This window comes from Nyctereutes procyonoides, unplaced genomic scaffold, assembly GCF_905146905.1.
Source record: "Nyctereutes procyonoides isolate TBG_1078 unplaced genomic scaffold, NYPRO_anot_genome, whole genome shotgun sequence".
Classification (NCBI taxonomy): Eukaryota; Metazoa; Chordata; class Mammalia; order Carnivora; family Canidae; genus Nyctereutes; species Nyctereutes procyonoides.
In genome coordinates, this window is record NW_026575147.1 from 8,679,880 (window position 1) to 8,704,047 (window position 24,168).

Below are 24,168 nucleotides of genomic sequence, written 5' to 3' on the forward strand. Positions count from 1 at the left end.
TGGGGGCGGCCGGGGTGGCTGGGTGGTTTAGCGCCGCCTTGGCCCAGGGTGTGACCCTGGAGACCCAGGATCAAGTCCCACGCTGGGCTCCCTGCATGGAGCCTGCTTCTCCCTCTGCCTGTGTCTCTGCCTCTTTCTCTGTGTCTCTTGTGGATAAATAAGTAAAATATTTAAAAAACAAAACAAACAAAAACAATGCCCAGTGCTGGAGTGAAGAAAGAGCATGGCCACAGTAGTAGCAGCCTGGGTGCCTGCTGAGGTCCCATCAGCAGAAGAGCCAGCAGTGGGGAGGTGGAGATTTGTGAACCCTGCCTATTCCAGGCAGGAGCTGGTAAGGGACTTCCCAAATGCAAACCCCAGTGAATCTTCTAGTAGTTGGAGGAAGTGAGGCTACTGGACAAAGGAGAGGTCAGAATATGCACCAAATGACAGGAAATGAGGCATGCAGGGCTCAGGCTACAAGAAACCAGGTGAGAGCTGGGTTCAGGAAAGTGAAGGGGGTGGGGGGACTCAGGCCTCACTCATCCCCTAACCCCATTCCTGAGCAGAGTTCTGGCTGGTGAATGAATCCCTCAGGGCCAAGACGCAGAGCGAACTCAGAGCAAACCCGTATGCTTCCTGCTGGGTCTGTTGGGAGTCTGAAGACCTGAACTTTCGTGCAGTGCCCTCCTGAGCCTTGGTGGATTTTCTTTCTCCTTACTGCCCCCAGAGGAAGCCATCTGCTTCAGAATCAAAGAAAGGTTGTTTCAGTGGACATGGGGCTCCTTTCTTTCATCAGGTCTCCGTGGCAAGAGGAGTGACCACCGGGGGAATCTTTAATTATGGTTTTAGACTACAAGGTCTCAAGATATGCAGGGAGCTATGGGATACACACATAGCCCTGTCCTATGAGGTACTGATCCTCCATCATCTGGCCTGAGGTAGATGCTGGGGCCACGGTCTTGATACCAGAGCCCTTTGAGGGGCCCTGGAGATGGAGAGTCTGGGGGATGGGCGAGTTGGAGTGGCTCGGGTGACAAGGGAGATGACGCCAGGGTGCAGACAGGACAGAGGCTCTTGGAGCAGCGCTTGGAGGGCGGCTGACAGGCAGGAGGTTTGAGACACTGGGCCCAGCACGGCAAAATGGTTGCGGGAAGCCAGGTGGTTCCCGGATTCCTCTTTGCCGATCCTGCTGTGGAGAGAGAAGGAGCCGCACTTATTTCTCCTTCTCGGCAGCACAGGCAGCACAGCTCACGCCCCTCATCCCACCTGTTCCTGCCCTCACTACCGGCCTGAGGTGGAAGGGAGCAGAGCTCACTGTGGAAACTGCAGCCAGTTTTCCTGCTGCCCCCGTGGTCTGCCAATGGGCCCAGCTCCCTTACCAGAGCGAGGTGCAGAAGGCAAGAGTGGAGCTCCCGGGCTGCGTCAGGCTGGCAGCCACCTCTCAGAGTCTCCTGGAACACAGCAGCTGCCTCCTCAAAACGCTTTTGTCCCAGAGGGATTAGAAAGAGGAAAGTGTAGGAGGTATCAAGGGGATGAGGGAAATTAAAACTGCCCCCTCCTCAAACCCACATCAGCTCCTAGTGCTGCTAACACTGTGACACTGTGATACTAGGAGCTTTACTACAAAATGGCAATATAGACCCAAACCCTATACCACACTACCCAAATTCTGCTTCCAGTCTCAGACCCAATACCTGCAGTCCCATCAAGGCCTTGCCCAGGCGGAAGAGGCCCCGGGGCCAGCCAGGTCGCAGGGTAAGGGCTACCTGGGCATCGGCCAGGGCCCATGTTGGCTGACCCAGCCGCTCATGGCAGAAAGAACGGTTTCCAAACAACCTGATAAAGACAAAGTAGCCAAAAGTCTGGATCTTCAACACTTTGCCTTGCCCTGACCTCCCAGCACAGTGGCCAAGCCCCTACTCACCGATGATCCCGGGGGTTGAGCTTCAGAGCCTGGGTGAAGAGAACCACAGCCTTGTGGTAGAAACCATTTTGGGCAAAGCTGGTACCCAACACTAGGGAAGAGAGAAGGTGGGGGGGCTCAGATGGGCCTATTCCAGGGAGAGTAGGGTGAGGAGGGAGGGTGAGGGAGGGAGGGCAGGGTGGGGAGGTGTGGAGAGAGTCTCACTTGCCAGCTCCTGGCTCTGCTGTAAGGCAGCTGCCAGCAGTCCCGGACATGCCTAGGGATGGGGAGCAAAGTCAAACAGGACTCTGAACAAAGGAGAAGGATTTGGGGAGGCTGAGACAATGAATATTGCAGTCAGCCTTATCCAACTTATGTAATTCTTATGACAGTTCTGCAAGATGGTACCAGCCCTACCTTCCTGCAGAAGAAACGACCCAGGGTCAGGATGTCCGTGATGGAGCCTGACCCCAGATCTCTTAATCCTAGAGCCAGAAAACTCCTTCTACTGGTCACCTCACCTCTGCCTTAGGACTCTGCCTGGGGCTCTCTTCTATCCGAGAGCTCCCTTCCTCCTGGCGCATCTTCTGATGGGGGCCCCGGGTTTTGCCTCGAGGTTCCGGGTTCAGTCCCTTCTCTCTGCGGGCACCAGGAGGCCAATCCTCCTTGCGCCCAACCTTGCGCAAAGCCAGAGACACAAAAGTGCTAGACAGATCCAGTGAGTCCTGCGAACAAAAAGGAAAGTCAGGAGGGGGTGGGGATAAAGTATGTTCTGCAGGAGGGGGAGGGAAGGTGGACAGAGACCAAGAAGTGAAGGAAGCAGGGTGGGGCGCTCTCACCTCTTCCTCATCACACTGTCCCTGAGCAAGGTTCCTGGGGCTGGATGGAGGGCTCCCATCCCCATTTGGGGTGGCCTCAACCTGGAGGGAAGGCAGGTGGGGATCACCTTGAGCTGCCTGCCTTCTCAGCTCCCACCCTCCAGCACTTAGTGTTCTTCATATCTGCCTGTAGACACTCACTTTGGGCTCCCCGCCCTCCTGCTCCAAGCGCTCCTGTCGCTTGCGATCCTTTTGACGCTGCAATGATAACGGCAATGATGCTGATGACATATTTTGAACACTATATGTAAACATACAAACAATTTGTATCTTGAAGCCAATTCTTTATGCGTACAATACAGACTATACATCGTGTACCACGTTAAGAGCTTTGCGTACACTATCTCAAATAAACCCCTAAAACTCCATGAGGTAGATTTTGTTATTATCCTTATGCTGCAGGTGAAAAAGCAGACAGGAGAGTCACCAGGCAGAGGTCTCACAGTAAGAAAGAGCCAGATTCCAACCCAGGCAGCATAGTATGACTCCAGAACCACCATACCATATGGCTTCCACAAGACCCTCTCTGTCCAAGCTCTGAGCCCCTTGGCCCCCTCTGGCAAGAGGGTCCACAATGGGCCACCTTGAGTTCTCTCCTGTGCTCACAAAGCATCCCTCTCCTAGATATCTCTGGGTTCCCATCCTTCTGCCCTCCAGCTACCTTCTTTTTGAGTCGTTTCTTCTCTGCTTTCTGTTTCATGCGCTCCTCTTCAGCCACCAGCTCCTCAGCCAGATGGTTCGCTTCCTGGAGAAGGAAAACCAGATGACAGAGAGGCAGAGAATAAGAAAGCCAAAGAGAGGCCAGAAGTATGGAAAGACCCTGAAAGGCTGGGCCCAGCTGAGGGGACAATACAGATGTATTACATGGAATATGGCAGTTGTAAGAGCACTGGGAGAGCTGGAAGCCCCTTGCTGGCAGTCTCACCTCTTCAGTCAGCAGGAGCTTCTGGGGCATGGCCACCTGCAGGAGGCTGTCTGAACTGGCAGAGGAAGAGGGGCTAGGAGCACAGGGCTCAGGCCCTTGGGGAGGATACAGAAAGGACTTCTGGAGACTACAGTAGGTCCCCAGTCCCTTGGCCCCCTTGGTCCTTTCACTCTGTCCAGGCATTTTCCCCTCATCACAGAAATGGTCTAGGAGGTAATCTGTCAGGAGGGATAAGGAGAAGGGAAAGAAAAAGGAACATGAGAGAAAGGAGCATCTAAGGGCTAGCCTTCCCCAGAGCCCGATCTCAGAGCCCAGCCTCCATCCTTGGGCCCAGCCCCCGGCACCCCCCACCATGGTGCCACAGCTGTAGCCGCCCGCTGCTCCTATCCACATGGATCTGGTGCAGGTGCTGGGGATCACTCTCCACAAGCCGTCGAAGAAAATCCACTGTGTCCTGGAAGGGGGAAGGGAAGGGAGGCTGATGTTGGGGGTAGTTCTAGGGGCTTGGCTGGGTTGATCCCTCCACCATGGCAACCACAAACCAGCCACCTAGCCTGGAGAATCTTACAGGTTGATTTCTCTCCACTCAGTGTCCTTAAGACACACTGCTTTGGCTTTCCTGGTATATTACCTCCTTCACTACTCTCCTGCTTCCCAAGGGTTGTGTGTGGCCTTCAGCCCAGCCTTTTCCATCATATAAGATCTTCCTTTGACCTGCCACCAAGTCAGCTACACTGATGTCCCTGAAAGAGCCCTCTTACCTGTTCTTCCAGCTATGTCTCCCACCATATCCTTCATTATGAGCAACCCCACATAACCCACACTGGAACTACCTCATGCCTAAATGTATACAGCAGTTCCTGGTTGGCCTCTCCCCTGTATTCCATCTGTTTCCCCCTCAAACCAAGCTCTCAACAGATACATCCCTACTCAGGAACGTCCAGTAATCCCCCACTGCCAGGGCCATAGGCAAAACTGAGTCTAGCTCCTCAGCTTGGGATTTGAAGTCTTCCAAAAAACCCCCTGGCTGACCTTCCCAATCTTCCTTTGTAATTTGCTCCTGCCTGGCTGCCATCATCCCTCTGCTATCAGGTTCCTTCCAGTGTTGGGATCTTCCCCCCAACTGTCCCCGAATCCCTCCTGGCTCCGAGCTTCTCCCCACACTTTGTCTCACCTTCAAAGTCCAATTCCACCTTCCCTCAAACCTCTTTATCTCCGATGATCTCTGCCCTCACTCACAAGCTGTACTCACATAGTCTGTGTCATATAATTTAGAACCTTATTATTCACTGCTTTTTATTGCTCTCTCAATTGGTGAGAAGCATAGAACTGGAAAGAGCACTTTGCTATTCACATCTTAGTTCTGGCTTTGCCACTGCCTGGCTGTTTGACTTTGGACAAGTCATTTAACCTCTCTGAACCTTGGCTTCATCATTCACAAAATGAGATGAGACTCTTCAAATCTTTCCCTGTCATTCTGTGATTCTTATAAGAATCATTTCCTCAGTGTCAGCTTTGGAGGAGGACAGGAGTCATCTTGTCCCCGTGTGGCATCTTCGGGCCTGAACAGGGCACCATACCTGACTAGGTGGTGGCCCACTGACTGAGAAACTTAGAAGCTACATGAAACGGCAGAGTGCTAAACTAATACATGGGAAGGACTTCAGATCACTGAGGGATAGTCAACTTTCTAAACAGTTTCAGAGCCAGAATATCCTTCAGGAGACAGTCCTGACTCAACAGCATCTTCATTTACACTGCTGTGTGCTTCCATCAAGTCTTACTCTCAAATTCAATTTCCTGGTGGGTTTAATTCAACTTCCTAACTGGCCCAGTCTAGCCATTTCTAAAAATAAACAAAAAAGGGATTACCTTGACCTTCTACCTCTCCCCAGAGCACAGTCTGTGCTATTCTCTTAATTCACCACATGGCCCAACACAATCTGGCTCCTCAGTACTCCATGAATCATCTCCTACCCTCTGGTCCTATCTCTAACTACAGTGGTGAGTGGTCTCCTCTGAAGTTCCTACACACATCAAGTGTGCTCCCATCTCAAGGCTTTTGTCTGTGTTACTTCCTCTCCCTGGAATGCTCTTTCCCCCATGAATGACTCACCCCTTCAGATCTCTGCTTAAACCTTCTCCAAGAGGCCATTTCTGACTATTACCTTTATTTTATTTTTTATTTTATTTTTTAAAAATTTATTTATGATAGTCACACATACACACAGAGAGAGAGAGAGAGAGGCAGAGACACAGGCAGAGGGAGAAGCAGGCTCCATGCACCGGGAGCCCGACGTGGGATTCGATCCCGGGTCTCCAGGATCTCGCCCTGGGCCAAAGGCAGGCGCCAAACCGCTGCGCCACCCAGGGATCCCTTCCCTTTATTTTTCATAAACATTTTATTTATTTGAGAGAGAGTGACGAGAGAACAAGTGGTGGGAGAGGCAGAGGGAGGTGCAGATTTCCTACTGAACAGGGAGCCTGATGTGGGGCTCTGGGATCATGACCTGAGCTGAAAGCAGATGCTTAACCAACTGAGCCACTGGGGCGCCCTATTCCCTTGAAAAAAAAGAAACTCAATTCCACTCAGCACTCCCCATTTTTGTTATACTTTCCCTTGTACTTTTCATATTTGGTATACTATATTTGTTTACTTGTTGACTGGCTGCCTCCACTAGATGCTTCTAATTCATTGACTAAAAGGATTTTTGCGGGATGCCCGGGTGGCTCAGTGGTTAAACGTCTGCCTTTGGCTCAGGGCCTGATCCAGGATTCCTGGGATTGAGTCCCATGTCAGGCTCTTTGCACGGACCCTGCTTCTCCCTCTGCCTGTGTCTCTGCCTCTCTTTCTGTGTCTCTTATGAATAAATAAATAAAAATCTTTAAAAAAATAAATAAAAGGATTTTTGTGTTGGTTTACTGCTGTCTTCCAAGTGCCTAAAAACAGTGCCTGGTACATTGTTGGTGCTCAGTAAGAGTGTTGAATGAGCAAAAGCAGAGAGACTGGTGAGGATACCATTCTATTAGAGATGCAGCCAAGAGCTGGGTCTGAAGAACCCTGTGTGATCCAATGAGTTTGGGCTTTGACTTGTCAGTGATGGGAGTGGGACTGATCTGGGGAGTGAAGCACTCAAGTGAAATAGCACTGGGGAAGGAGATGATTCTAGGGGTGGAGTGTTTAGTTAGCAAGCCACAGTGACTCTTCAGGCCAGAAAGAATGAATTCTTGAACTAAGCCAGTGGCAGCAGGGGCAGTAATAGAAATGAGGGGCTTGAGTCAAGGGACATTTCTGAAGTGGATTTTAGTGACTGACTCAATGTGTGAGGTAAGGGAAAGGGAGGATCATATACAATGATTTTTAGAATTCTGCATTAAGCAACTGGATGTCAGTTTGTGTTATCAGACAAAATTTAGATTAGAGAAAAACATCCAACTTGCAAAGATGATGAATTAACTTCTGGACTTGGTGAGTTTGAGGTTTTGGAGATACCCAGGAAGCAGCTGGAAATACACCTTCTCAGTGCTTCCAAATCTGATCGCCTTCCTCCTTCAATACACCATCACCTAGCTGAGGACATCCAAGCCCTTGTGCCAGACAAAAAGCATTTCAAGCCACTTGCTGCCTTCTTTCCCACTTCATCCCCCCGCCCCCACTTCATTTCTAACAGTTCCAACCAAACCACTCAAATCTGACTTCAGTGTTCTCTAAACTTTTCCTTGCCTTGGCGACTTTGCTCACACTGTTCCCTCTGTTCGTAATATCTTGCCCTATGCAGCTCCCGCCCACTCCGCAATCCTCGCCTCGGAGACCCTCGTCCGCCCAATCCTGCCCACGTCCACCACCCTCCATTTGCCAGGCGCCCCTCCGCGGAGCCCTGGGAGTCCAGGGTGGCGCCCAGCCGTGGCGGGGCTCAGCACAGCTGACTGGAAAGAGGCGTGGCCGAGATAAACAGGGCTAGGGGGAGCGAGGAGTCCTTTTTACCTCGGCGCCATAGTCCTCAGGGCGGAATTCCTTGCACAGTTTGGGGACAGCAGCGGCCCCCAGCGGGCAGCCAGGCAGCAGAGGACAGTCTGTAACAGTAAAGGAAGGCGGCGACGCGTCAAGGGACTCGGGCAGCAGGGGCCGGAGCCTTCCGCCCACCGCGTGAAGCGCAAGACCCTACTGAAGACAGACCCACGTGGGGCTGTCCCTACCCTCCTGGACCCCCTCCCGTCTTGCCACACCTGCTTACCTAGCTTTATCCGCCCCACTGTCTTCGGAACCGGCGCCATCTCCTATCAACAGTGACCCGAAAGTGAAAGACGGCCGGCTGTCCGACACCGCCGACGGGCGGCGTAGGACGGGGAAGGCCGCCATCTTTGTTAGGGGCAGAGCCTCCGATTACGGAGCGCGAGAGAGGCCACGTCGGTCCCGGCGGCGCGCCGGCTAGAGATGACGGCTCCCGGGACCAGGCGGAGTCCCGCCGGCCGCGGGCGTTGGGCGGGGCGGGCAAGTAGGAATCGTTAGGTTCGTTCGGGCGCCCCATGGCCCAGGCGTCTCGCTCCGGTGGCCTTCTGCCTCCGCTCGCTACGGTGCCGCCGTTGAGGGCGCAACCCGGAGGCGCTGTGGAGGAGCGGGGGCAGAGAAGGCAGGCGGGGCCTCTTCGCGGGGACTCTCGTGGCTGGCAGGGGCTGCCGGTTGCCGGGAGCATTCCCGGCCAGGACCCGCGGCCCGGCGGAGCTCCAGGAGGGCAGCCGTGGTGGGCGGCGCCGGCGGACGCGGGAGAGCACCACGAGGCGGGCGCCGCGGGCTGGTGGCGGGAGGCTGCAGACGGCCGCCCAAGCCCTCCCGCGCTGCAGCGTCTCCGGGCCGTGTTGCTGCGGCTGCTTCGCGAGCGGGAGCAGCTCCTCCAAGCCCGCGACTGCGCCCGCCACCTACAGGCGGCTGTGCGCCTCCTGAGGATCCTGAGCCCCAGCGCGCCGGCCCCCGGGCCCTTGCCTCAGCTGTGCCGCGACCTGCTCCTGCACCCTTCCCGAGGGGCCGTCCTGCGAATCGGCCCGCTGGAGACTCGCCTGCCGCTACTCCTGGCGCGGCCCGCCGGACTGGCCGCCCAGTGCCTGGATGCTGCCATCCAGATGCAGCTTCGGGCTCTGGGTCGGGAGCCAGCCAGCCCCGGCTGGTCGTCCCAACTTGCCGACGTGCTGCTGGCGCTTCCCGCCTACCACCAGCTGCAGGGAAAAGCCTTGAGCCCCGTCCCAGGGGCTGCGCGCCCTTTCCCGCCTTCCCGTGTGCTCCGCCTCCTGACGGGGGAGCGGGGTTGCCAGGTGGCAGGGCAGCTAGATGAGGCGCTCAAGGGATCAGGCTTGCGGGATCAGCTCCGCAGTCGGTGCCAAGAGGAGCGGGAGCTGCTGCCCGGGCTGCTGAGGCTGCTGGGGGGCGTGACGGATCCAGACAACAGCAGACTGGGGCTTGGAGGGGCTGGAGCCCTGTGGAGCCAGTACTGGACCCTGCTGTGGGCAGCTTGTGCTCAGAGTCTGGACCTAAGTCTAGGACCCTGGAGGGACCGCAGGACAGTGGTACAACAGCTGAGTCAGGCACTGGGTCAGGGTGAGTGATGGGCCTGGGTGGGCATTTGGGCAGTCTGGGGTCTCATTCTTCTCCCTAGCCACCTCATTCCCCGGCCAGCCAGACTGCAAAAGCAGGCCCTTTAGAATGAACACTACAACCCCCACTCCTTACGCCCCTCCCCAACGCCCCTCCCCACCTGACAGGCTAAAGCTTCTGGGATTTCTAGGCCAGTCTTGTTTTCTACTCAAGTCTTGAGTCTTGGTGGGAGCCTCTCCTCTTCCGCTGTCATTGAGTGGGCAGTGGTTCTGGAAAAGAGAGGCCCTTCTTTTCAGGCTCCAGAGCCATTTCTCCCACTAGCATCCCTGCCTCAGGAGTGTGAGAAGGAGTTGGCTTCTTTGTGTCGCAGCCTATTTCATCAGTCTCTTATCTGGAGCTGGGACCAAGGTGAGAAGGAAGGGGCATTGGGAATGACACAGCCCCAGATTGCCCCTTCCGCATCAAACCGTATCCCTCATCCTCAGGCTTCTGCCAGGCCTTGGGATCTGCTAGTGAAGATCAGAGCAGCCCTACCTCATCCTCTCATACCGCTGAACTTTTGCAACAGCTCTTTCCTCCTCTCTTGGATGCCCTTCGAGAACCCAGGTCAGGGCTGCTCTTCTGTCAGCCTCCAGGTGAGACAAGGTGCTGGGGATGGAGGAAACAGAACAGTTGAAGATGTCCCCTTCATGCCTTTACTCTGTCCTGAAGCCTGCCTCCTCCCAGAGGGGTTCTGGATCTCTCAGATACTCCATCCTCCTCTCCCCAGGTCCTGCACTGTTTGCTCTGGGGCTCTGTACCCTGCAGACCACCTTGGTCTGGTTTTTGGGCAGAACTCAGCAGCATCTGGCAGCATGGGCCCCAGGTTCCTTCCTGCTTCTGATCCAGAAGAACTTACCTGTGAGTAGTTAGGGAGTGGGAAGGGGAGCAGCCTGGGCTGGGCTCAAATCTCACTTCCTGTTTCTGCCAAAGCCTCTATTGCAGGAGGCAGCAGCTCTGTCTAGACTGGCCTCAGAGGAAAGTTTGGCCCTTGAACTGGAGCAGCAGCTGGCCCTAGAGATCCAGAAGCTAACTGCACAGATCCAGGTGAGAAGTGCAGGAGTCCTGACAGTGGCAGTTTAAGAGTCAGTTCTGTGCCCAGCTTTGGGGTTGGGGTGGTGGTGGTGAAACATCCCAGTGACTTGGAATGTCCTTGGAGTCTGCTGAATTTATCTTTTCTTGCTCTGTTCATTTTTTGTTCTCTCTTTCACTTGTTGTTATGGAAAACTTCAAACATATACAAAAGTAGAAAAGCATAATGGATCTCCATATTTCTACCCCGAGGCTTTAACAATTATCAACTCATGGTCAATTTTGTTTCATGTTTATGTCAGGCTCTCATTTTGTGATGTTAACAGCCACTGATCATTACTGCCTAGATCCATTATTTCTTAAGATTTTTTTTATTTATTCATGAGGGGCACAGAGGGAGAGAGGCAGAGACATAGGCAGAGGGAGAAGCAGGCTCCATGGAGGGATCCCGATGTGAGGCTCCATGGAGGGATCCCGCTGTGGGACTCCATCCTAGGACTCTGGGATCATGCCCTGACCCAAAGGCAGATGCCCAACCGTTGAGCCACCTAGGCATCCCCAGATCCATTATTTCATTAGGGGGTGCAAAGTGACGATATTCCAATTCTATCATTTCTTCTTCATTTATTAGTTGACTTACTCCTATAAAGTGAAATTTGTCCTCATTAATTTTTTAATTTTTTAAATTTTTTTATTGCAGTTCAATTTGCCAACATATAGCATAACACCCAGTGCTCATTCTGCCAAGTGCCCCGCTCAGTGCCCATCACCCAGTAACCCCAACCCCCCACCCACTTCCCCTTCCCCTACCCCTTGTTCATTTCCCAGAGTTAGGTGTCTCTCATGTTTTGTCATCCTCACTGATATTTTCACTCACTTTCTCTCCTTTCCCTTTATTCCCTTTCACTAATTTTTATATTCCCCAAATGAATGAGACCATATAATGTTTGTCCTTTTCCAATTGACTTATTTCACTCAGCACAATACCCTCCAGGTCCCTCCACGTCGAAGCAAATAGTGGGTATTTGTCATTTCTAATGGCTGAGTAATATTCCATTGTATACATAAACCACATCTTCTTTATCCATTCATCTTTCGATGGACACCGAGGCTCCTTCCACAGTTTGGCTATTGTTTGTCCTCATTAGTTACTTGGTTACTCTGAAGTATATTTTGTAGAAAAAAGGTAAGATAAACGATTGAATCTTTCCTTTTACTTACTAGCTTTTTTAAAGCTTTTATTTATTTATTTGGGAGAGAGAGTGGGAGAGCACTTAGAAGCAGGTGGAGGGGCAGAGGGAGAGCACTTACGCACAGGGGGAGGAGCAGAGGAAGGTGCCAGGCAGACTCCCTGCTAAGCACATGGGTGGGGGTGGGGTGGCTGGATCCCAGGACCTAAGATCATAACTTAGCTGAAGTCAGCCATTTAACTACTGAGCTACCCAGACACTCCTTTTATTTACTAGTTTTGAGATGATGTCCCTTCTCTTTTCTAAATATATCACTTATATTTTTATTAAAGTAATACACGTCCATAGTTTAAAAGAGAAATAGGATATTATTTTAGAAGGCTTCTGATGAAAAAAACCCAGCACTTTAATTGCCCCCACCCCACTTCTGGTTCCTGTTCCACAGTGGTAACCTTCATCCACTTGTCTGCCTTCTCATATTTTTCTTCTAAACTTATGAATAAAATTATTAAACTTCTGTTTTAATTTTTCCCCATATTGCAGAGTATCTGTTCCTCCTATGGAAGATGTTTCTCTGTCTTTTTGTTTTCTCTTCCTGCCCAAGTTCCCCTCTGCCCTGAATAGGGACAAGACTATGGAGTTCAGACTTTGTCCCCCTGCTCCTTTTCTCTCTGCATTCCTACTTACTCACACTGCCTTGGTGCTATGCACTGAACTATCCCTCCTAACAGTTTAGCCCTAACATACCATCTACATCTGCCTGTTCTACCTCAATTTATTGCTACCTTCTTCAACTCAACATACCCCAGAGCAGGCTCCTCATGAGGATGTTGGACAATGATGGCCATGGAAACTCTGAAGAAGGAAGACTGTGGCAGGCATATTGTTACAGAAGCTCCGTACAGGGTCTGTGGCTGGAGCTGGTGGTTAGGCAGCCTCAGAGGAATGGCAAGGGTTACTGGAGGTGGTCAGTTCATAGTTCCTTGAGGGAGTAGTGGGGAGATGACCTGACCAAAGCAGAAGCTCCCTGTGTGTATGTGTGTGCATGTGTGCATGAGTGTGTGCACATACACACACATACTTCTGTTTAGGGTTCGGTGGGGGACTGTGGTGGAGAAGTTAGGTTGGCATAATATTGTGAAGGGCACTAAACACCAGCCCACAGAATCTGGGCTTTGTCTCATGAGTAATAGCCATGGGAAGAGCAGGAGGGGAACAGTGGAGACTATGATAGAGTCTGATACAGCTACAGTGGTCAGGTTGGGAGGTGAGGAGACCTAAGAACAGAGATAGGGAAAGTGTGCTTACCATGTGAACTGATCATCGTGCAAAGGACTCTTCATGCCTTGTTTCTCTGCCTGGTAATTGCAGTGTTGGGAGTCTGCTCTGGGCATTCTACTGCATAGGGCACTGGCATGGAAAAGAAGAATCAGATGTGATTTCTTCCCAGCTGGACTGTAACATCCCAGACAGAAAAATCATTTCATAGTGTGACCTTGTGTCTTCTGAGAGTGTTGAGTGCAGGGAGATTCCTAACAAATATCAGTTGACAAAAGGGTAATTTCCTTGGCATAAATAAGGAGTTTTGGTTTTCAGGAGAAGAGAGGTAGAATTTAGATTTAGGATAGGCTGTAGTCAGGATATGTACCAGGAGCTACATGAGCTCTACTTCTCCCAGTCCAGCCCCCAGGCCCCTTTCTCTAATCAGGCTAATAGGCATCTAATCACGTTTTCTTTACAGAGCTGCCACCACATTACCCATTTCTTAGGGTTCCTTTCCAAGATGGACTGTAGAGACCCCTCTTTTTTGCTCTCTCATTACAAAAAGATAACCTATCAAAGCACAGAAGCCAAACCAGCACCTAGGCCGTTTCTTGCTTTACTATTACTCTGGGTAAATGGAAGTAGGGTGTAAAAAAATTTCAGCGCAAGGACATTGCAAAGGTTCCTGAATCTCAGAAAGTTACAGTCATCACTCCTGGTCTGCATATAGTTCCTGCTTTCCTTTCATAGATGATGGAAGATCGTACAATTCCCCCTTTCTTTCTTCAGCTTCTGCCTGTCTGTAGATCATGCAGACCCCTCTCTCTACCATTTGCTTTGGAACATTCGTAGTATTGAGGATGTCTCCCTCTTTTTTTCCTATTAATGTTCCTATAGAGTAAAATTAACCTGGAGGATTTTTAGACAACCAAGTTGAGGAGAACAGGGTAATCCTATGACAATTGTCTATTTTAGGTTATAGACAATCTTTTATAATCTATAAAAGATTATAGACCTGGGTCCAGGCCTTTAGTAAAACCCAATAAAAGGGCATCTCTCTTCAGAACTGTCCAAGCCCATCGAATTATGCATACACACTTCTGTTCTGGGGCTTTATGGAAGCAAGATTAAACACCTCAGATTTATTCATTCATTCATTCATTCATTCATTCATTCGAGACACACAGAGAGAGGCAGAGACACAGGCAGAGGGAGAAGCAGGCTCCGTGCACGGAACCTGATGTGGGACTAGATCCTGGGGCTCCAGGATCACGCCCTGAGCCAAAGACAGATGCTCAACTGCTGAGCCACCCAGGCATCCTGAACACCTCAGATTTAGAAGAGCATCGTAATTTGGCAAGTCCCTAGCAGATAAGCCCTTTTTACTTTCTCCATATCTCCACAGCTCCTGCCTGAAGAATCACTAAGTCTCTTTTTTCAAACATGTCATAAACAAGCCACACAGGGCTTTGAACTCTACATGCCACGGGGTCGGTACTGGCGGCATCGGCTCTCTCCTGGTAACTCCTCTTCCTAGCATTCCCTTTCACAGTTCCCATGGGTAACAGTCTCCTGACCCTTCCAAATCCTAGCTCCACTCCTCTGTCTCCATCCTTGCCCTCACCTTCTGTGCCCCCACAAATCCTACCATTTTCCCCCAAGCACTCTGTTAGGGCCTCAAAGGATCTCCTATAGCCTCATATCCTGTCCTTTCTCTTCTCTCACTCCAGAACTGCCCAGCATTCCTAGTGAGTATGCTGGGTTGGTGGTTCGTACTGTACTGGAGCCTGTGTTGCAAGGATTGCAGGGATTGCCACCCCAAGCCCAGGCCCCTGCCCTTGGCCAGGCACTGACAGCCATCCTGGGTGCCTGGCTTGACCACATCCTCACACATGGGATCCGGTTCAGGTGAGGAGAAAAGGAGGCAATGGCAGAGGGCTGAACGGAACTGGAAAAAGGGAGGGGATAGGTGGGGGCAGAGCAGTTAGAGGCAAGTGGCCACATTGTACCTTGGCCTTCTTTCAGCCTGCAGGGGGCGCTGCAGCTCAGACAAGACTTCGGAGTGGTCCGGGAGTTGCTGGAGGAGGAGCAGTGGGGCCTGTCCCCTGAACTTCGCCAGACTCTGCTCATGCTCAACATCTTCCAGAGGGTGGATGGGGCCCTGCTGTGTCTATTCCAGCAGCCCTTGCCCAAGCCTGAAGCCCAAAGGAGGCCTCCCTGTTGCTGTGAGTCACTCTTCCCCCAACTCTAGGTTCTCTTTGCTCTGCCCCTTGCTACTTTTGTGCCCTACTTCCCATCCTCATCACTGTCCTCCTGTAGTTGTCAATAGTGGTCATACCTCCTCCTCCGCACTGCCTGTCTTCCATTCCTGCCTTACCAGGTACATGCAGTGAGATCCAGACCATGGAATTGCCCAGCAGCAGCCTCAACAGCCTGGAAAGTTTGGAGCCCCCTCTTCGGCTTGGAGCACCCTCAGCCCAGACAGCTCAGCTACTAAGCACACTATGGGGTGGGGGACCTAGCCCAGAGGCTTACCTGGTGGGAAATCAGCAGGCCTGGCTTGCCCTGAGGCAGCACCAGCGCCGCCGTTGGCACTTGCCTTTTCCTTCCTGCCTGGGGACCAGTCCTGAATCCTAAGGATCCTGGGACCAGGAGCCAGAAAGAGCTATCCAGAAGCCCAGACATTTAGAACTGCCTATTAAGCCTACAATTGGGAGCTTGGAGGAAAGGATACCTGAGAAACCACAAGCTACATAGAGCCTGGACCTAGAAGTGAAGAATCCGAGATCCCTCCAGTGCCTGCAATCCAGAGTAAAGGGCCATACCTAGAGGTCAGCATCCATGGGAGGCTCAGGTCTAGTTCTCTGACAGTGAACACCTCTCAGGGCTAGGCCCTGGGAGAAGAACCATCAGATTGGAGCCCAGGGGGAAGGGAGAGAAAAAAAGCAATACAAAACAGTGAGCCTGGGATACCACTTCCTTTTAAGTCCCAGGAACCAGGTTGACCATAAAGTTCTTCAGGAACCAGAGGTGGAACAGGCATTTCTGCACTTGGATCAGTCCGGAGAGATGTATTACCCTGTACTCCCCGACTCGTAACTCAGTCACTTAAAGATGCTGGGCTAAAGGGACCTTAACGTTTAAACTTTGGTTACTCAGAGTTCAACGTGTCTAATCTTCAGTTACCTGAGCAGGGTTTACCCGCTGGCAGCTGTATAACCCCTGCCAGGGTAGCGTCCTCACGGAAGGGGCCAGCGCTGAAGATGGTGCTAACCTAGATCTGGTACAGCAGCGTACGCAAGGGGTAAAGGCCGCCCAAGGCGGACGTGTTTTCCGAACCAGGCGCGACGGCTTCTGCACTATGTATTGTTCTCTCCGTGGTACCAGAGGACTATTAATGATAGGTATTTACCGACCGCTTACTTTGGGGCCCTTCATACCCCGTATAGAAACCACCTCCCTCCCTGCTGGCCTTTCTACTCCTCTCCCCGGGCGGCGGAGGGAGGGCAAGCACCACGGAACGCTAGCGCCGGAGTCGGAGGGCGGGAGAACCGGAGGGCCAGAGAGCAGCACGCCGCAGCGGCCCGGTCAGGGAGGAGAGCGATGTGGGAAGAGACGCTTCCGCCCGAGCGAGGCCTTCCGGGGCGGAGGTCACCATGGCGGCATCCTTGGCTCGGCTCGGCCTCCGGTCTGTGAAGCAGGTTCGGGTTCAATTCTGCCCCTTCGAGAAGAATGTGGAATCCACGAGGTACAAGGCGGAAGGACTGGGGACGGGAAGGGGACGCGTCTTCCTCCCGCCGGGGGTCTAGCCCCCTCGGCCGGGCGCTCAAGCAGTTTTCGCACCGCAGGACCTTCCTCCAGGCGGTGAGCAGCGAGAAGGTCCGTTCTACCAACCTTAACTGCTCGGTGATTGCGGACGTGAGGCACGACGGCTCCGAGCCCTGCGTGGACGTGCTGTTCGGTGGGCTCGGGTAGGGAGGCGGGCGGGAGGGGTGCCAGGAAGCCCGCGCGCCCTCAGCCCCGGCCCCGCCGTCCTCCCGGTGCCTGACTCGCTTGTTTCTTCTCCAGGAGACGGGCATCGCCTGATTATGCGCGGCGCCCACCTCACCGCCCAGGAAATGCTCACAGCCTTTGCCTCCCACATCCAGGCGAGGGCTACCGCGGGGAGCGGGGACAAGCCCGGACCTGGTACCGGGCGCTGACAGCGCAGAAGAGCCCAACAAGCAGATTTTAGCTTTGGATTGCTAGGATAACTACCTAAAAAGAGCTCGAGAGACTTCATCACCAAGATCACCATCTGCAGAGGAAAAGAGCGCCAAAAAAACAAAACAAAACAGCGAGAGCGAGCCCTGTGATTACTAATCTAACCCAACGTTTCTGGAACGAGACACGGATCAGATAGGGGTCTGGACAAACCTGAATTTATTTCTATTACCATCACTCCCTGCTTAACCGTTTTGAATTTGGCTTTTCCCATCACTCACTCAAGGTACCTCTTACTTTTATCAGCCAAATCCAGTGCTGTTTTTCTTCGTCCTCATCTTACCATCTCAGTAGCGCCTGCCACTTTTAATTCACTCCATTGTGGAACTTCTCTTCCTCTTGGGTCTTTTTTTTTTTTTTTTCCTAAACCATAAAAGTGTACTATTCTCATCCTTCATTTTCTTTTCTATTCCTGGGGAATATTCCATACTCTTCTCTTTTCTATTCTCTGTCATAATTCAAACTACTCTTGGGTTAAATCCTACATCTCTGTTTAGCTCTAATCCCAACTGCTGTTATATTATGTACTACGGATTTCCTCCAAATCCCACAACACTGTCCAAAATAAAATTGTTAATCTTACATACACATATACTTGCCTCTTCTCCTGACGTTCCCATTTCTTTTAAAGGCACTTCATTCACTCAGCCTTCGAGGTGGGAAACCAGAGCATTATCTCTGGTTCTGCCCTCTCCTTTCCCTGCATATCCAGTCAGTAAGTTCAGAATATTCTGTCTTAAAAGCTTCCAAAATGTTTTCTCTGTTCCCATTCACTTTCCTGTATCATTGTATTTTCCCACCCAGTCTCCTTTTTTGCTGAACATTTTTCCTCTGCTAAATTTTATCTTTTTTTTTTTTTAATTTTTTATTTATTTATGATAGGCACACAGTGAGAGAGAGAGAGAGGCAGAGACACAGGCAGAGGGAGAAGCAGGCTCTATGTACCGGGAGCCCGACGTGGGATTCGATCCGGGGTCTCCAGGATCAGGCCCCGGGCCAAAGGCAGGCGCCAAACCGCTGCGCCACCCAGGGATCCCTAAATTTTATCTTTTAAAGCACATCACTGTATTTATGTCACACTACTACTTGCTTCACACTATACCTAATATGTTTTTCTTACCAGGTTACCACCCATTGGTATGGATCATCAAATTAATTTAGGGGGATAAACCAGCCTTTAAAAAACAAAGTAAAATAGAATAAAAAGTATCAGAGTGCGTGGCACAGGGAATGAGAAGTATTCTTTTTAGAAATTTAAGTTTTCAGGGATCCCTGGGTGGCGCAGCGGTTTGGCGCCTGCCTTTGGCCCAGGGCGCGATCCTGGAGACCCGGGATCGAATCCCACGTCAGGCTCCCGGTGCATGGAGCCTGCTTCTCCCTCTGCCTGTGTCTCTGCCTCTCTCTCTCTCTCTCTGTGTGACTACCATAAATTAAAAAAAAAAAAAAAAAAAAAAAAAAGAAATTTAAGTTTTCAGCTTATAATCATGAATATATATATAATAGAAAATATGTATATATGTGTGTATCTGTGTATACTTGGTTGCAGTGTAGTATTATTTCTTACCAAGACAGGGTTGTAGAAAAAAGATGGAGGTCTACTGGTTTAGACAACTTCAGAGTGCTCAGCTAGGCAATCAAGGATCTCTCAACACTGGCTACTGTATCTTCTGTCAGATACATTTTTCATGATTTTGCTACAGCATTACTATATTGCTGCTCTGCTTAAAAAGGGTGCTATCTTCAAGAGTGGTTTTATTCCCATCCCACCCCCTTTAAAAAAGAAACTACCAAAAAACACCCTACCAGGAGGCAGTATGGTATAGTAAAGAGCCAAGAGCCAGAATTCCTGAGGTTGAAATCCTAACTTTGCCCCTAAGTAGCTCTGTGACCGTGGAACAATTAAGTCTCTCAGTGCCTGTTTCCTCATTAGTAAAATGGGAATAATAGTACCTATCTCTTAAAACTGCTGAGGATTACATGAGTTGGAATCTGTAAGGTGCCTAGGACATTACTAGGAGCATAAGTGTTACCTAAGAGGCCTTATGCTATAGATGAAAGGATACTTGCAACCTGGATTTTAGTTTACCATCTCGATGGTTAACTGGCTATTTTTTGTGGCCAGATTTTACCACTCTCTTTATCTGCAAAAATGTTGATGGTTCAAACGTTGCTGTAAATGTAGACTGAATGCTGGCACTGTGAACTTGAGTTTGGGGCCATTTTCTCTGTGTCCTCAGCACTTTGCAGAGTGCCTGATACCTAGCGTGCAATAAACATTTGTTGAGTTTACAAATATTTACTACCTACCTTTTACCTGTAACTGTGATTGCTCCTGGCATACAACGATGAATAATGAAACCCAGGTATAAGTGCTACAATAGAGATGTGAACTAGATGCAATGGTAGCAGAAAGATAAAGACAGGATTGACCATTGGGATTGGTCAGGTGATTAGTGAAAGAGCAAAAAGTCTACCAGTGAAGGAGGGGCCAGATATCAGATTATAGCAAAATAGAAAGTGGACAGGCAACATGCAGTATTGGCTTTATATAATGAGTTTGGACGGGAAGTGTGGTAATAGCTAGAGTAGCATAATAGTGTTGAGTAGGGTTTTTTAAAGGAGGATAGGGACTTGTACTTTATAAAAATAACTTTTGTGCCAAGCTGTTGGTGAGAAATAATTAACTGAATCTAAGATGTTTTTCTGAGCCACCATCAAGTGTAATGTAAATTCTTCTAGATCCACCTGAGGTCCAGATGTTGCCTCCTTCCCACAGCTTTCCCTGACCTGGATATAATTGATCCTTCCCCTAAGCTTCTTTGCTTGGGTTGTAGAAAAGGAGAGAAAATGCATTCTTAAAATGCGTGCACCACCTTATGGCCTTTTAGGGTTCATCTAGATAAGGAATCCTAGGCTGAGATCTGACTTGTCTAAAGTCAGAGGGTTGCTTAAAGACACTTGGAACAGATCTCAGGCTTCCTCTTGGGTCCACTCTGGCACACTCCACTTAACTAGGAAAGAAGGCATGGGCGTGGGCAAAATGATCCAGATACACTTGGGCTCCAAGCTAGCCATTTTCTGGCTCTGGCCTGGGCCAAGTTGAATTTTCTAGGCCAGTTTTCAACTACTTGATTGGGGCGATTGACTGTAAAATACTCGGGATGGCGTGTCACGTTCTTAATACATAGTCATTTGAAAAACAGAACAAGCCAATGTGAGATTACTTTACTAGCCTGAGAAATCCGCGAGGGTGCCAAAGAAACGTTAACCCAGGAGACAGCCTTTTGCCACGCAGGTGGCGGCGGTTCCGTACTCGGAGACATAATCTGACGTGGCGGGGCGGGACTTCCGACAGGAGGCGGAAGCGGAGCGGGAGGCACCGGCCGGCGGGTGAGGCCAGGCAGGACCCTGCAACACATACCTCGGTGCTAGGATGGCTCGGGGCGAGCGGCGGCGCCGCGGAGCTCCTGTAGACGGAGCGCGGACAGCTGAAAGGGCGGCTCGGGGCGGCCCGGCACGACGGGGCGGTGAGGCCCGTGGCTTTGCCTGGAGAGCGGCTTTGGGCGTCGTGGTCCTGTCTCTGGCCCTGGGCTTGTCAGGATGCTGGCTGCTGGAGTGGCACCGTGCACGGCGGGCGGTCACACTGCACTCTGCGCCCCCATCACTGCCTCCCGACTCTTCAAGCCCCGCGGTGGCCCCGGACCTCTTCTGGGGCACCTACCGCCCTCACGTCTACTTCGGCATGAAGACCCGCAGCCCGAAGCCCCTTCTCACCGGTAACTGGGCCTCGGGGAGGGAGGGCAGGCAGGCGAACTCTTAATCTGGGCGCCCCAGCTTCACGCCAGAGCAAGAGTGGGGAGGGGCGTGGTTCAGGAGAGTTATGAGGAGGGTTGACCCTGAAGTTCTCGGAGACCCAGAGGGACAGATCCCCTGCCCTCTCATTGACTTACGTGGCCGTTCTACCCCCAGGACTGATGTGGGCACAGCAAGGCGCCACCCCAGGGACCCCTAAGCTCAGGCACACGTGTGAGCAGGGGGACGGCGTGGGTCCCTATGGCTGGGAGTTCCACGACGGTCTCTCCTTCGGGCGGCAACACATCCAGGATGGGGCCTTAAGGCTCACCACTGAGTTCGTCAAGAGGCCTGGGGGTCAGCACGGAGGGGACTGGAGCTGGAGAGTGACTGTAGAGCCTCAGGTCAGGGCCTCAGGACACCCTTCCCCCCCTAGCCCAGACTCCCTCCACCCTTTCTTTGCTGCTAGCAAACCGCAGTATGATGAGGCAGTTAATGGCAGGGGCTGAGTCTGGCTGCCTGGTCTGAATCTGGCTGCCTGCCTTAAACACTCGTGTATATGACCATCTCTGTTTATTATCATAAGCCATGGTTTCCTAGTCTGCAAGATGGAGATACAAATAGCACTTAAGTCATAGGATTGTAAGAATGAAAGAAAATGATGTGTAGAGTTCTTAGGATAGTACATGACACAAAAGCACTCTGTTAATTCCCAGAGAACCCTACATGCAAAGCTCTGTACCTCATCTCACTGACCCTCAACACTATAGATGTATGTTTACCATGTTGCTCCTGCATGGTGCCCCTTTCAGTAAGGCTGAATTTTCAGGAGAGACTGCTAATCTAATGCTGTGTTTTTCTGTCCTCCTTGGTCACCCAGGCCTCAGGTACCTCTGCCCTCCCTTTGGTGTCCCTGTTCTTCTATGTGGTGACAGATGGCAAGGAGGTCCTAGTGCCAGAGGTTGGGGCCAAAGGGCAGTTGAAATTCATCAGTGGGCACTCCAGTGAACTTGGTGACTTCCGCTTTACACTTATGGCGCCAACCAATCCAGGGGATCTTGCCCCCAAGTATAGCAGGTAACTGGGGGAAGAGAGTGTGGGGTGATGGTTGGGGTAGTATGGATGCTGATGTAGCCTGATTTCTATCTCCCCCACTCTACCCTCTTTCTACCAGTTATTTCCCTTCTCACTAGGCTCCATGTCCCCTACATTGTCAAACCCTTCCATCCCGACTCCTGGTCTCCTCTTACTTCTCTTTATAATGCTCACCATCCTCTCCTGAGTAATGTTTCCTATTTATCTTCTTCCCTTCAAGCTACAATGTCTTCTGGTCCTCCAACCCAGGACTTCCCTTGCTGACAGAGATGGTGAAGAGTCGCCTAAATAGCTGGTTTCAGCACCGGCCCCCAGGGGCTTCCCCTGAACGATACCTCGGCTTGCCAGGATCTCTGAAATGGGAGGACAAAGGCCCAAGTGGGCAAGGACAGGGACAAGGGCAATTCTTGATACAACAGGTGACACTGAAAACCCCCTTTTCTGTGGAGTTGGTGTTTGAATCAGGCAGTGCCCGGGCAGGCAGAAGCCAAGCCCTGGAGCAGCTGGCAGGCAGCCTACTGACCCAAGCCCTGGAGAGCCATGCTGAAGCCTTTAGAGAACACTTTGAGAAGACTTTTCAACTGAAGGAGAAGGGCCTGAGCCTTGAGGAGCAGGCTTTGGGTCAGGTTGCCCTCAGTGGCCTCCTTGGTGGGATTGGCTACTTTTACGGACAAGGTCTGGTGTTGGCAGACATGGGGGTTGAGGGGTCTGAGCAGAAGGTGGACCCAGCTCTCTTTCCACCTGTCCCTCTTTTCACAGCAGTGCCCTCCCGGTCATTCTTCCCACGAGGCTTCCTTTGGGATGAGGGCTTTCACCAGTTGGTGGTCCAGAGGTGGGATCCCCGCCTTACCCGGGAGGTCCTAGGCCACTGGCTGGGGTTGCTCAATGCTGATGGCTGGATTGGACGGGAGCAGGTGCTAGGGGATGAGGCTCGAGCCCGGGTGCCCCCAGAATTCCTGGTGCAGAAGGCAGCCCACGCCAACCCCCCAACCCTGCTTTTGCCTGTAGCCCACATGCTAGAGGTTGGTGACCCTGCAGACTTTGCCTTCCTCCGCAGGGCCTTCCCCCGTCTGTGTGCCTGGTTCTCCTGGCTCCATAAGAGCCAGGCAGGCCCAGTGCCACTATCTTACCGCTGGCGGGGCCGGGACCCAGTCTTGCCAACCTTATTGAACCCTAAGACGCTGCCTTCGGGGCTGGATGACTATCCCCGGGCTTCACACCCTTCAGTCAGTGAGCGGCACTTGGACCTGCGATGCTGGATGGCACTGGGTGCCCGTGTGCTGCTGCGGCTGGCAGAGCAGCTAGGAGAGGCTGAGGCAGCTGCGGAGCTGGGTCCACTGGCTGCATCACTGGAGGCAGAAGAGAACCTGGATGAGCTGCACTGGGCCCCAGAGCTAGGAGTCTTTGCAGACTTTGGGAACCACACAAAAGCGGTGCAGCTGAAGCCTCGGCCCCCTCAGGGGTTGGTGCGGGTAGTGGGCCGGCCCCACCCTCGCTTACAGTATGTGGATGCCTTGGGCTATGTCAGTCTTTTTCCCCTGCTCCTGAGGCTGCTGGACCCTAATTCCCCCCGCCTTGGGCCTCTGCTGGATGTTCTAGCTGACAGCCACCATCTCTGGAGCCCGTTTGGCTTGCGCTCCCTTGCAGCCTCCAGCCCCTTTTATGGCCAGCGCAATTCAGAGCATGATCCTCCCTACTGGCGGGGTGCTGTGTGGCTCAATATCAACTACTTGGCCTTAGGGGCCCTCTACCACTATGGTCATCTGGAGGGTCCCCACCAGGCCCAGGCTGCCAAGCTCCACCGTGAGCTTCGTACCAATGTGGTGGGCAATGTCTGGCGGCAGTATCAGGCCACAGGTTTCCTTTGGGAACAGTATAGTGACCGGGATGGGCGGGGAATGGGGTGCCGCCCTTTCCAAGGCTGGACCAGCCTTGTCCTACTGGCCATGGCTGAAGACTACTAAAGAGGGAGGATGAGAGGGGTGCCAGGCCCCCAGTCTGGATTAGAGGAACAAGGTCTCTAGCTTCTACCCCCCCAGCCCTCAGATACTAGTGCTTCAAATCCTTCTCAGCTCATCTCAGGTGTCTCCTTCCTGTCATCCCACATAGCCCGGGGGTGAATGTAAATTCAGAGTCTATTTTTTCTAAATAAATTGGAAAACCATGCCAGACTCTATTCTTTTGCCAGCTCTGCCTCACCAAGAAGTTCCAGCTTAGTC

At 51.9% G+C, this 24,168-nt stretch overlaps 4 protein-coding genes across 6 annotated transcripts; 3 read left to right on the forward strand and 1 right to left on the reverse strand.

The window, feature by feature from the left end:
- Positions 1-797: 797 nt before the first annotated feature.
- TTC31 (tetratricopeptide repeat domain 31) lies at positions 798-8,052 on the reverse strand. 3 transcript variants are annotated; one of them, XM_055312396.1, is made up of 13 exons: positions 7,924-8,052; positions 7,674-7,762; positions 4,040-4,142; positions 3,689-3,906; positions 3,425-3,508; positions 2,905-2,961; positions 2,725-2,805; positions 2,407-2,610; positions 2,111-2,162; positions 1,907-1,997; positions 1,677-1,818; positions 1,362-1,463; positions 798-1,171 (listed from the first exon to the last, which is right to left on the reverse strand). In XM_055312396.1, the coding sequence occupies exons 1-13, from the start codon at positions 7,961-7,963 to the stop codon at positions 860-862; spliced, it is 1,575 nt and encodes a 524-aa protein (XP_055168371.1). In that variant the 5' UTR covers positions 7,964-8,052; the 3' UTR covers positions 798-859. The 3 variants fall into 3 exon arrangements, with proteins under 3 accessions (XP_055168371.1, XP_055168370.1, XP_055168369.1); XM_055312395.1 differs by having other exon boundaries at positions 798-1,168; positions 3,689-4,142; positions 7,924-7,981; XM_055312394.1 differs by having other exon boundaries at positions 3,689-4,142; positions 7,924-7,981.
- Positions 8,053-8,209: 157 nt separating this feature from the next.
- Positions 8,210-15,992, forward strand: CCDC142 (coiled-coil domain containing 142). The gene is made up of 9 exons (XM_055312393.1): positions 8,210-9,278; positions 9,597-9,683; positions 9,761-9,910; positions 10,045-10,175; positions 10,248-10,361; positions 14,205-14,319; positions 14,530-14,707; positions 14,825-15,024; positions 15,180-15,992. The coding sequence occupies exons 1-9, from the start codon at positions 8,216-8,218 to the stop codon at positions 15,434-15,436; spliced, it is 2,295 nt and encodes a 764-aa protein (XP_055168368.1). The 5' UTR covers positions 8,210-8,215; the 3' UTR covers positions 15,437-15,992.
- A 334-nt stretch (positions 15,993-16,326) lies between these two features.
- On the forward strand, positions 16,327-17,650 carry MRPL53 (mitochondrial ribosomal protein L53). The gene is made up of 3 exons (XM_055312397.1): positions 16,327-16,547; positions 16,648-16,760; positions 16,868-17,650. The coding sequence occupies exons 1-3, from the start codon at positions 16,456-16,458 to the stop codon at positions 16,999-17,001; spliced, it is 339 nt and encodes a 112-aa protein (XP_055168372.1). The 5' UTR covers positions 16,327-16,455; the 3' UTR covers positions 17,002-17,650.
- Positions 17,651-18,525: 875 nt separating this feature from the next.
- On the forward strand, positions 18,526-24,113 carry MOGS (mannosyl-oligosaccharide glucosidase). The gene is made up of 4 exons (XM_055312721.1): positions 18,526-20,838; positions 21,032-21,258; positions 21,735-21,931; positions 22,170-24,113. Exons 1-4 carry the CDS (start codon positions 20,496-20,498, stop codon positions 23,911-23,913), a joined length of 2,511 nt encoding a protein of 836 aa, XP_055168696.1. The 5' UTR covers positions 18,526-20,495; the 3' UTR covers positions 23,914-24,113.
- Positions 24,114-24,168: the final 55 nt, after the last annotated feature.

Excerpts from the sequence above, each read along its gene's own strand:
- TTC31 (XM_055312394.1), bottom strand. Across the intron at positions 2,962-3,424 it reads AGAAACGACTCAAAAAGAAG|CGTCAAAAGGATCGCAAGCG; the intron begins GTAGCTGGAGGG and ends TTATCATTGCAG. Across the intron at positions 1,464-1,676 it reads AGGCCTTGATGGGACTGCAG|CGTTTTGAGGAGGCAGCTGC; the intron begins GTATTGGGTCTG and ends CTGGGACAAAAG.
- CCDC142 (XM_055312393.1), top strand. The coding sequence starts at position 8,216 with ATGGCCCAGGCGTCTCGCTCCGGTGGCCTTCTGCCTCCGCTCGCTACG. Across the intron at positions 14,708-14,824 it reads ACACATGGGATCCGGTTCAG|CCTGCAGGGGGCGCTGCAGC; the intron begins GTGAGGAGAAAA and ends GCCTTCTTTCAG. Across the intron at positions 15,025-15,179 it reads AAGGAGGCCTCCCTGTTGCT|GTACATGCAGTGAGATCCAG; the intron begins GTGAGTCACTCT and ends CTGCCTTACCAG.
- MRPL53 (XM_055312397.1), top strand. The coding sequence starts at position 16,456 with ATGGCGGCATCCTTGGCTCGGCTCGGCCTCCGGTCTGTGAAGCAGGTT. Across the intron at positions 16,548-16,647 it reads AAGAATGTGGAATCCACGAG|GACCTTCCTCCAGGCGGTGA; the intron begins GTACAAGGCGGA and ends TTCGCACCGCAG. Across the intron at positions 16,761-16,867 it reads CTGCGTGGACGTGCTGTTCG|GAGACGGGCATCGCCTGATT; the intron begins GTGGGCTCGGGT and ends TTTCTTCTCCAG.
- MOGS (XM_055312721.1), top strand. The coding sequence starts at position 20,496 with ATGGCTCGGGGCGAGCGGCGGCGCCGCGGAGCTCCTGTAGACGGAGCG. Across the intron at positions 21,259-21,734 it reads GAGTGACTGTAGAGCCTCAG|GCCTCAGGTACCTCTGCCCT; the intron begins GTCAGGGCCTCA and ends TTGGTCACCCAG. Across the intron at positions 21,932-22,169 it reads CTTGCCCCCAAGTATAGCAG|CTACAATGTCTTCTGGTCCT; the intron begins GTAACTGGGGGA and ends CTTCCCTTCAAG.